At 37.9% G+C, this 12091-nt stretch overlaps 1 protein-coding gene across 1 annotated transcript in view; it reads right to left on the bottom strand.

The window, feature by feature from the left end:
• The window catches only part of ttn.2 (titin, tandem duplicate 2), a 195235-nt gene that overhangs the window by 130859 nt on the left and 52285 nt on the right, over positions 1-12091 (bottom strand). The window contains exons 54-60 of the mRNA XM_016293855.1: positions 11875-12016; positions 11608-11776; positions 11279-11510; positions 10599-10883; positions 10391-10516; positions 9242-9430; positions 7726-7776 (exon numbers count right to left, since the gene is read on the bottom strand). Of these exons, the coding sequence (XP_016149341.1) occupies positions 7726-7776; positions 9242-9430; positions 10391-10516; positions 10599-10883; positions 11279-11510; positions 11608-11776; positions 11875-12016 (1194 nt within the window). The remainder of the gene's footprint in view (positions 1-7725; positions 7777-9241; positions 9431-10390; positions 10517-10598; positions 10884-11278; positions 11511-11607; positions 11777-11874; positions 12017-12091) is intronic.

Below are 12091 nucleotides of genomic sequence, written 5' to 3'. Positions count from 1 at the left end.
AAGTGTTCGTTGATTTGCCTTTGAATTCTATTTTGTCATCTTTTGAGGGTTCCGCAAAGACATCAAAATTAATACTAACATATTTTTCTCCTTGCTCACTTGTCTCGTTATCAGTAACAGCAACCAGTCTGACAGCTTTCTGAGACTCATCAGATTCCTGTTGGAACTCAAATTCAAGCTCTAATTCTGATGTCTGTTCTCCATCAAACGATGAGTTCCCAACAACCAAGTCAAATTTCTGAGGCTGAACTTTTGCACTGCCAAGAGAAACTGCAGTTAGTTCTCTTCCCCTTGTTTTGCCTGAGAATGACTGTGGATTCATAACCATAAGTGACGCTCTGCAAAGTGTTTCACCGACAACATTAATGGCTCTGCATGTATATATGCCACTGTCATGTGTGTTGGCTTTGAGAATCTTCAAAAAATGATTATCACTATCTGAGCTGCAGATGTACTTTTTCTTATCCATAGGAATCTTTACATTTCCTTTGTACCATGACACTATTGGTGAGGGAATACCCATTAAGGAACATTCAAACATTACATTTGTGTTTTCGGGTGTTTCAATGTCATAAATAGGGTTTATAAAACGTGGAGGCATTTCTGTAACTTCAAAAGCTATTTTTAATTCATCACTTTCTTGAGTTATAAAATCCACAGCCCCTTCCTCAAACATGCTTGGCAGAACATCAAGGGATATGATCATACTTTTGTTATCAGCTGTATACTCTGGAATGGTGACAATTTTTACCTGTTTTTCAAATTCTTTCACCTCATTCTCATCTAACTCAACCTCCAACAAGATTTCTTGAGGAGAGGGAGATCTTGACGGATCCTCATCCTCCTCGACATCAAACTCAATGACATGCTGATGGGTAACAGCAGGAGGGGGTAGCATTTGCCTTGCTTCCTGAGAAATAACAACAACCAAAGCAACACTTTTTGCCTCACCAACATAATTAAGAGCCTCACAGATATATTCCCCTTGGTCAGCTTTTGTGATATTCCTAATTTCCAGAGCAATGTTATCACCATCTCTTTCAATACTAGTCCTCTCATCTGCCTCAAGCTCAGTTTTGTTTATAAACCATTTCACTTCTGGAGTGGGTAGTCCAAATACTTCAGCACAGAACTGTAAGGAATCGCCTTCAAAAACTCTTCTTTTTGTAAGTGGCTTAAGGAAAGCTGGAGGAATTCCCTGAACCTTTTCCTGAAGTGTCCCCAAACCTAGTGACCCACGTCCTTCTGGAAGAATCATACCCTCATCGATAGTAAACACAGGGGGAGTTGTTTCAATACCCTCATCATCTGGAGAATTGAGAAATTTTGCCGGGGAATAAAAATCTTCACTAGAGCTAGATGAGGGTCTATTGTGTTCCACAGGGGAAAACGGATACTCGGGAGGAGTCATGACACCCCCTGGAGTCTCTGAGGGGGTATGGAAAGATTCTGGTGACTTCTGAATTTGAGAAATTTCTGTGGATGATGCTGGTGTGTAGAACCGTTCTATTTCCGCCATCTCTTCACTGACTGTGCTACCTACTTCAATAGACATTTCTGACTCTGGAGACAAAGGCCTTCCCCAATCAGTTGGTGGGTTATAGTAGTCATAAACAGCACTAAAAGTTACTTCTTCTTCCTCAAGTTTGGGAACACCAACAACCGCTAGCCTAGCAGGTTTTTTCTGTTGCTGTTGCAGTCTCTGTGTTTGGTAAGAGTAATCAGAGTCAGATTGCGATGCTCTGTCAACCTCAATTTTGGATTTTACACTAACTAGTTTTGCTATATCTGTGGCTTTCATCCTATCATGTTTTATATTAACTGGATTGATGTTATCTAGTGGCATGTCCTCATCATCTGCTCTTTGAATACTAATGGTGCCTATTTTTATTGACTCAGTTATTTCAATTGACTGTGCCTTGGTATCTGACATGACAGCTTCTTGAGCAGAGTTATCAATGCCACTTTGCCTAACACATACCTCCTCTTGTATAATTATTTGTTCTACTGTGCTATCTGGAACAGATTTAGGGCTAACAGAACGATCTTTTGGGTTAATTTTCTCTGGTAATCTAGCCTGGGGTCTGACTAAAGTGGGCGAGTGCTGGACCTCAGTAACATTTGCCAACGATACAAAATGTTGCAAGTCAAATAATTTTGATTCTATGGAAGACATTCTCATCTCTGACTTTTCTTCTAAAGTATATTCTGTGTTGTGAAGAACTGCATCTGTTACATCTGGCAAAGCTCTTAATGGGAAGATCTTAGCTGCAGTCAAAGTAGGATCTTCCATCCTGTCCTCACTACAGAGAATTGAAGTTGTTTGTTCCTTTTCACATTGATCAGGCTCAAGAGAAAACTCTGGGATATCTTCTATGGGAAAAGATGACTCATCCTTTGTTTGTACTGTTGGCTCAACAGGCTCATCTATAAAAGATGTTGGTGCTTCAAATGCTTGTTTTAATTTTGTTACTTTAACCTCTGCCCCAGATGACTGCAAACCACAGCCTGTTATTACAGGTATGTCTGAAGCAGTTTTCTTAATGTGCTTGATGAGTTTGGGAGCATCTGGCTGTGGGTAACGGGGATCATCGGTTTTGCTAATATCTTGAAATCCAGCAGGATTAACTGAAGTGAAATGTTCATAATGAAGAACATCTTCACTTTTTTGAGTAATACCTTTGGATGTTGTGGAAGAACTTGATGAAGTCTTTGTTCCAACTTTGGTGATTTCTGAAAATACGCCAAAAGATCTAGTTTGATTATCCACCTCTGACATGGCAATGGATGAAAATCCAGAGTCCAAAGTTCCAGAATTAAAAGACACATCAGCAACACTTTCAACCTGCCCAAATTTGTTAGATGCAATACATCTATATGTTCCAGCATCAAGACAAGTAAAATTGTCAATAAAAAGACTGTAACATTTGTCTTGTACCTCAAATCTATATTTACTGGTATTAAGATCAAGGCAAACATCATCATGAGACCAGACAGCCTCAGGTGTTGGTTCACCAATAATGATGCACTCAAGCATAGCAGTCTGCCCGTCTGAAGCACTAATGTTCTCTAGTTCTCTAACAACCTGGGGAGCTCCACGACCTTCATCAAAAGAAAATGTGAACTTATGCTTCATGGTTTGAGAGGACCCGTCATCAGCCGGAGATTCTGAGGTTTGTTTAACAGGCCCAAATGTGCCTTTAGCCTCATGAACAATCTCTAGCACTGGAGTTGGAGCAGTTATTCTGATCTCAACTGGTGAGGAGTGAATAGACAAGTCTGAAGTTTGCGGTATGTGGATGACTGCCTGAGGCACCTGCAATGTGTATTTGCTGTCTATCTTAGGTTTTGTTAGTGACTTGAGTTCTTCCTCAATCATTTCTTCTTCAGTGAACACTGACTCATCTGTTACTTTAACCTCTTGAGGAGGTCCAATCTCTGTCCTTGGCAGAACATCTTCAGTTACTTTGAATATGCAACATGTACTTGCTTTTCCATGTTTGTTTGCAATATTACAAGTAAGCAGACCTTGATGGTCAATAGTTGGATAATAAATGGTCAGTGTCGATGAAGTTGCTTTGGAACGAACATCAAAATCAGGGTCTCTCATTATAAGATGTCGATCTTTAAGCCATGAAACAGAGGGTGGGGGATCTCCCTGGAATTGGCAACTTAGTTCAGTCATCTCACCTCTCTTTACCTCAACCTCTGGAATTAATGTTGTCACAAATACAGGTGCTCCCGGTTTTACTATACTCGTAGAGATTTTCGCTGCAGTGGGAGTAACACTGGGGATTTCTTGTTTTGAGAGGGTTTTCTGTTGCTTTATTACATCAGGATCCTGTCTAGGCATTGTCACATCTTTTACATTACCATGATGCCGCTGAACTACATCCTTATTACCCAAATATCGGCTTTCAATACATCCAGTCACATCTGTACTAATTTTATCGGTCACAAACTGCTCAGGCTTTGTATACAACAGAACTTTTCCAGTTGGTGAAGCTGTGGACGTCAACATTGTCTCAGGTGTTTCAACAGAAGACTGCACATGCTCTGAAATGGCCCAATTAGATTCTAATTCAACACTTTCTTCTTGCTCAATTGGAACATCTTGTTGCCATTTTTTAATACGCTTTGCTAGAGCCTCCTCCTCACTGACAAAATAGTCACTTTCAGTCCTTAACTTCTCACTATCAGCTTCAGAAAGAATCTGCTTATGTGTTTTAGACCTATCAGTTACATAGGACTGAGAAGAAACATCACTAAAGCACCTCTCCTTTGCTGTTCTCTGTGGTGATCTCCTATTCATCTCTTCCACCTCAACATCTTTATATGCTGCTCTTTCTAAAGCACTCTCAGTAGCACCACCCCAATCAGGATCTAGTTCAACAACCTGTTCTTGCACAGTCAAAACATCTTGTTGCCATTTCATTATACGCTGGGTCAATGCCTCTTTTTCACTCACAGGATCGCTTTCACTTTTTAACTCATTTATTCTTTCTCGTGATAAATGTAACTCACTCTCATCTGAGAGTTCATGTGAATGTTTTTCTTTGAATGAAGATCTTGAATTCTTTGTAAATGAGGATTCCCTTTGATCTTTTAAAGCTGCTGCTTCTTCATTTTGGGCTTTACCCAAAGATTCATGAAAATAAGAGCCTTTTTTCTCTGACTTTTGGGGCTCAATAGACTCTGCCTTATCAACCTGCACATCGTGTTGCCATTTAGCTAAAAACTGATCTTCACTCTCGAATTGATTACCCTCCAAGTTTTTCTCAAGGATGTTCTCCACAGACATAGCTCTCTTTTCTAATTCCTGTACAGGAGCCCTTTTACTTTCGTGTTGCAGACCATCATCGGCAGGAAATTGTTCCTCCTTTAACTTCACTACCTTTGCTCTTGTACACACTTTGTCTGCTGGCTTCTCATGTGATGGACTGATCTCCTTTGTACTGCTGACTTGTTTGGAAGCTTGTCCTGTCTCTAACCACTGCAACACAAAAGGTTCCTTTGCCTTGACCTGTTGTGCTTCATCCCACTGCACATCTTGTTGCCATTTTCGAATGCGTTGAGCTAAGAACTGATCTTCACTTTCTAAGCACTCACTCTCTAGGTTTTTCTCAAGGATGTTTTCCACAGACATAGCTCTCTGTTCTAGTTTCTGTACAGGGACCGTTTTACCTTCATCACCAAAAAATATTTCTTTCATTGGCTTCACTGCCTTGGCTCTTGAAGACTCTTTTTCTTTTGACTCTTCGTGTGATGAGCTTATCTCCTTTGTATTGCTTGCTTGTTTGGAAGCTTCTCCTGCCTCTAACCACTGCAAGACAAATGGTTCTTTTGCCTTAGTCTGCGCCTCATCATCCCACTGACTAAGGCTAGCATCATCTTTGTGCACTAAAATATCATATTTTATCTCCTTTTCTGACTCCTCTTTCGATGTGATCCCTTGATCCATCCGTGCATCAGATACATCAATTTGAACGTCTTTTCTTAAAGTTTCTTGTAGAGGAGGTTCACCCTTCATCATTCGAAGTGCCCTAGATCTTGACTGAGGCTCAAAAGAGTGTCTAACTCTTCGATCAGTTGATTGGGAGCGAATTCCGGTAATTCTCTCCAGTCTACTCTGATATTCTGCTGAACCTCTACCACTTTCACCTTGCTCACCAGGATGAACGACATGTTGAACTTCAGGCAAAGTAGATGGCTTGACTCTGAGTCTCTCAACGTAATCTGTGTAACAAGGCTCACTTGTAACTGATTCCACTTCAAACTCAGATGAGGACATTGTAGAAATAGAAAGTCTCTTTTTCTTTTTGACAGCCTTTTGTAAGAGACTGAGTTTTGCTTTAACCTCTCCATGAAGGCTGTCTGTGTCGCTAAATCTGTCGCTGTACCTATCACTACACCGGTCACTGAATTTATCACTAAACCTATCACTGTATCGGTCACGTCCTGTGAATCTGTCACAGTATATATCACTGTATCGATCACTGAACCTCTCGTATCTCTCATACATCGGAGTTGGAGAGCGTGCACGTTCAGATGCTGTCTCAAACTTGCTGTCCCTGTCTGTTCTTGATGGGGACGAAGTTCTAAAATACATTGTTCGGAACAGAGTGCTTTTTGATCTATGACGTCCCTTAGTTTGCCCTTTAGTTGTTTTATCAAAAGGAGAGCCAACACATCTAAGATCTACTTTAAATGTTCTTTCTTTTGTTGAATCAGCTAATGAATCGGAGCTCGAGTGGGCTTTGTTTGAAGATCTAGAATGACTGAAATAAGTAACATCTTGCTCTTCCCTCAGTGATACAAGAAGTGATGCTGTGGTTTCAGCAGATCCCTCAGTGTTAATTGCCATGACTTTGTAACTGCCTGAATCTTTTTCCTTAATCCCCTCAATTGTTAAACTGGTTGCGTGCATATGCATTTTACTAACTGTATATATTTTACGATGGTGCTCCTTCTGTATTTGTCTGTTATTATGAAACCACAATATCGTTGGAGGTGGCATTGCAACTAGCTTGCACTTAAAAGCTGCAGTGTCACCCTCTACAACAGACTGAAATTTCAGCTTTTTGGTGAAGGAGGGTTTAATGTTTTCAGACGGGGCTACAAGACCTTGATCTAAACTTTCTTCTGGGTCTGAAAATGCACTAGATTGTGGTCTTCCTTTTTCCATGTGTTCAGTTCCTTCATTATAAAACAACTCTGGAAAAAAAGGAGACAAATTTCAACAAAATGCACAGTTTGCTAAAGAAACTGAAATATATATCAAATAGAATATTAATAGATATATTAAAGCATGCATCAAGTCACAAAGCCATAAAAAACAAATTCACTCACCATATTTGTTCGAATAAACGCAAGACTTGAGTCTTTATTAAAGATTCTGACACGAAAATCGCTTGATGTTTTGTTCCTTCTTCTGTGGACAGTTCTTCAAAGCATAAATTTCTTTTCAAAGCATTAATACGTATCCAAATAATACTGATCTGTTCCGCAAAAGAGCCTCTTATATATTTAAATTGATGTATATATATCCTAAAATATTCCTTACCTGACTTGCAGAATGATGAATAAACGCCCTTTCTAATCCTTAGAATGACGGAAATCTTTCATACATATAGAGAAACATCACTCTCTATTGATAAAAAGAAGAGTGTGGTCATTAAAACAGCTCTAGATTTCTTTGAGAAGGCGTTTATTCGAACTAATATAGTTTACACGTATAACCATGTTATTTTAAAAAGCAAACAACATTAATCACATACCGCTATCTGCAAGCCAGTCTAAGAAATATTTGCAGGAAGGTGTTCCAGATGCAAGAAACATAAGAAGCAATTAAAAGATGTGGCTAATTCCATATCTTTTAAAACGTAATTTCCTGTGGTCTGGAACTTTTAAAGGACAATCATCCTGCACTTTTTACTTCTAAAACAACCAAGAAGTACCATATCCTTCATGCTTTTCAAAGGGGAATGAACAGATGCAAAACTTTGCAAAAGTGCTTCACAGCAAGCATTTTACCAATCAAATTGCTTGCTATCCAAAAACACTTGATTCCAACCATACACATATCCAACAGTAACATATGAAAGTTGTTCCCATTAAAGAGGATGTGTTTGCATGCAATACAATATGCTTGGAAATGTTAAATTTAATAGTTTTACAGAGAGACATCATTATTAAATACGTTTTATACTGTAATTAAGACCCTACCTTTGACCTCTTCCTCAATTTTTGCTTCAATCTCCTCTCGTGCCTTTGTAACTGTAAAAGAAAAAAAGAGTAATATGAATAAATGAATAACAAACAATTAGCCAAATATGCCACCTACAACATGCAAAATCCAAGCAAACATCACTGTAGCAATAATCCATTCTGCATGTAAAAACAAATGTAAAAATGTTAAAAAGATGTGAAACATGCGATTTCGAGAAAGCATGCATTTGCCAGCCTGACGCCAAGAGAGCACTGTATGATACAACTTCTTCAGCAGCACTGACAAGGTTTCATAAAGTAAAGTTAGTGAAGGTGATCAGGAAATTCACTGAGAGATTCTTGAGGTTGACTGAAAGGCTTAAAAAGTAAATGACGTGAATTAATCGTGATTTGTTAATCAAAAACCATATACTACTTTGATCTCAATTACCTTCTTCTGTTACAGCAAGGATGGCTGAGCAAGCTGCCTCTCCTGCGATATTGACTGCTTTGCAAGTGTACTGTCCAGCATGCTCAGAGAAAGTATCAACTATGATTAGCGTAGCCGTGTTTGTCATCTCATCAAAATGAAAGACAACATTTTTGGTAGGCTTTATAGACTGTTGGTTATGGAACCAACATATCTCTGGTTTTGGCATGCCAGACACACAAGCATGGAATCTAGCCACTTCTCCGTGAGCCACCACACAGCTCACAATAGGCTGAATAAAAGTTGGCCTTTGGCCAGTATGATCCTTCTGAACAGTCTTAATGCTTGTGAAGAGGCTGGATGTGGCTTGAGACTCAGATGTATAGTCCGTAATTTGTGTTTGTCCTGAAAGGAAGTATTGATTTGTCCTCAACTAATTACTATAGTGCACACATTGAAGTTTGTTTGTACAAAACTCATTCTGTTTTCACATTTGTCTGACAAAATTGGTCTGTATTAACAGTAGGGCTGTTTCAGCTATTTCAGCATTATCTACCTCATGCTTTTGTGTAGTCATGCATTAATAAATTCAGGTCTTTTTTTAAGGAAAGTAAAAAAAGACCTATTCGCAATCATTACATATTCAGCAGTTTGTGTGGATGACACTTAGTATAAATTTATGCATTTTACTCATCGCACTTACAGAAAAAAAATCAACAGATTTTAGATTTCTCACACTGCATAAAAATACATAGGTAATGAAAACTGAAAAAAATGCAGTTCTCTGCTTGTTTTTGAATTAATATTTCTATCAGTGATAGAATGACAATTATTTTAAGAATTTACGGAGAAACCAGTGCTCGGCTAGTCACTTGTGCATTCATGTAGTTCTAATTCACTCTGAATTGTTCATTCAGTTTTTAGAAATCATTGTTTTAGTAATCATTGTTAGCTTTGAAAGCCCTAATTAACAGACAAACCACCACCAACTGTGTTATTAATTAATAAAAACTAACATACATTATAATTAAAGCCATTATCAGTTTTTTTTAATTAGTTTGCGATTTTTTTGCGATTTTTGGTTGGTAAGAAAATTTAACTCACCATCCACTTTCAGTACAGCAGAACAGGAGACCATTCCTGCAGAGTTACGGGCAACACATGTGTACTCGCCCTCATCCTCAGGATAAACTCTGGTGATCTCCAGCTGACAGTTTTCATCAAACTGAGACACTCTGAATACATCAGACTGCTTGATCTCCTTATCTTTGCAATACCAAGTAATTGTCAGATCTAAACAGGAGTAAATCAGAGGAATAAGCATGAGCATCAATTAATAGTACAATTTACTATTTACTCGATCATGTGTGCCAGCACCAAAACCAGCAAAATCATGTGCTCCAAAACCTAGTGAGTAGGGATGGGAGATATGGGCAAAAATATGACCATAATATTGTTTTCCATATTAGACAATATTAATATTTAACCCAATATTTATTTACCATTGTTAATGTTTGTTAGACCTTGAGAATGAATTTGAACAAAGCTTGATTTTTCACAATTAAACTCCACAAAGTAAGCTACCTCTTAATATAAGGCCACTATATTATAAATAATCAATTTTATTTTTCCTTAGATTCTGTTTTCCTTTTTATTTTTCTGATTTCTGTGTTTTATAATTTAATACAGATTTAATATCAAAAATGGTATCTAATAAAATGAATTAATCTTTTAAAATGTAAATCAAATGAAAATATAACAATTAATTTACAACAAGACATTGCATTTTTATTTTTTTGTCAAATAAGACAACAGAATGGTATAAATTAAAACAAGTATGAAAAAATATCTTGGTTGTATGACATTGCTTAAAACATTATTATTACTACTTTGAGAAATAATAATAATTTATTGCAGTCTCAATATGATATCATATATTTATCACCCAGCCAACTTCATTTTAAAGGATCATAAAAGTGCTCCCAATGTAAAAGCTATACTAAAAAGTTGGATTTTAATAATTCTGTCTCCTAAGATAACTAGTTTTAACCAAATCCTTAAATTGCATTGCATGTATCCAAGGTGAATGCAATCCCATAATGTATTGCAACAAGCTCTGAGATTGTCTAACTATGCAGAGCATTACAAATTACTCACTTATGGGACTTAGGATGCTAGCAGAAAAGGCAGATGCCTATGTAGACAATAAGCAGCTCACTAGGTTTGGAACAGAGTTATGATTACTGATCTCACCTTCCCCTGAGACACGACATTGGAACCTAGCAGATTGTCCTTCATTGGCAGAAGTGTTGCGTATTGGTGTTATGACGACAGGTGGTGACAGTGGTGCTCCAGTGTCAGGGGAAACAACTTCTGGAACTGAGGAGTATAAGGCATAGCAAGCATAAGCAAATTATGTACCTATAATTCATTGTGAATTTTTTCCCGTGTTTTTCTTTACCTTCCACATTAAGTGATGCAGAGCTTGTGGCTACTCCATAGTCATTCTTAGCTTCACAGTTGTACTGAGCTGCATCCTCTGGGAAGACTTCGATAAGTAGCAATGTGTGCTCATTTCCCTCCCTCAGGAACTTACACTTGAAGCCAGAAGACAGGGCCTGAGAGTTCTTATACCAAGATACCTGAGGCTGAGGAATTCCTTTCACTTCCACAGAGAAACGTGCAGGTTTGCCAGCCTCAACAGACAGGGGCTCCATGTGCCTGATGATCTGAGGAGGCTCTGGGACTGAACAATGCAATAATGTTGAATAAGAATAAATAATAGACATACAGAGACAAATAAACTAAGAAACATTATATTCCATATAAGACATCAACATAAAAGACTTTATAAAAGACTTTTTATGCAAGTAGTTTAGCATGGTAGATATGTCCATTAAATGCCTTTTAATTGCATTTGTCTGCAAATAAATAAAATGGAAAAGTAATGCCTCTTACCTATTTGGCAAAGTAACTAAGGAATTATAATGTATATTTCTTACTTTACTTTTTTAGCTCTAATTATGTTATCTAATTACCCTCAATACTGCATGTATAAAAATGTATATCACTGTATGTCACTGCATAAACATTTTGACAGATTGCACTAAAAGAATCTAAAAGTTTTGAGACCAAACTCACTGTTAACATGTAGGGTCACAACACTCCTGTTCTTTCCAGCAATGAATGTGTATTCTCCAGCATCGCTTCTGTATGTTTCTGTGATTGTCAGGCGATGAATTTTTCTAATAACGGCATAGTTGAAGCGCTGATCTACAGAAAACTGGATCTCGACTCCATTTCTTAGCCAGCGACCCTCAATGTCATCCTCGTTGACTTCAAATTCAAATGTAGCTCGTTGTTTCTCAAGTACCTGGATTAAAATTGCAATAAAAAAGCAATTGAATGCATTATTGATGGGCTGATCACTGCTTGTCAGTAAATAATATTTAAGACAGCTTGGTACTTACGGTGATTTCTTTCTCGGCAAGTTCACTGATACGCACATCCTTGCCCTCAACTGTGAGGGTAGCTTTCGATACACTAGATCCAGCAACCACAGAATATTCACCAGCATCAGACATGCGCACAGTTTGGATCATAAAACGATGCATGTGTCGCTCTGTGGACACTTTGTACCTAAACAGTGAAGATGATATCTCCATCAAGACACTGAACTTAATAGATGTCAAAGAGGAAAACTGTGAATGGATATGGAAAACCAACATCTGGAGTACCTTTCGGATATTTCAAGTTCCTGACCATCTTTCATCCATGTTACTTGGACATTGGGCTCAGAGAGTTCGCATTCAAAAGTGGCCTTCTTTTTCTCAGTAACTTTAATGTCCTTGATGTGCTTGGTGAACTCGATGACACGAGCTTAAATTGATGATGACAAAACAACTTGATCAGAATGAACAGGATAAACCGAAAATAAAAAATATGAAAAACTTT

This window comes from Sinocyclocheilus grahami, unplaced genomic scaffold, assembly GCF_001515645.1.
Source record: "Sinocyclocheilus grahami isolate Dianchi unplaced genomic scaffold, SAMN03320097.WGS_v1.1 scaffold308.1, whole genome shotgun sequence".
NCBI lineage: Eukaryota > Metazoa > Chordata > Actinopteri > Cypriniformes > Cyprinidae > Sinocyclocheilus > Sinocyclocheilus grahami.
This window is presented reverse-complemented; position numbering and strand designations above follow the sequence as displayed.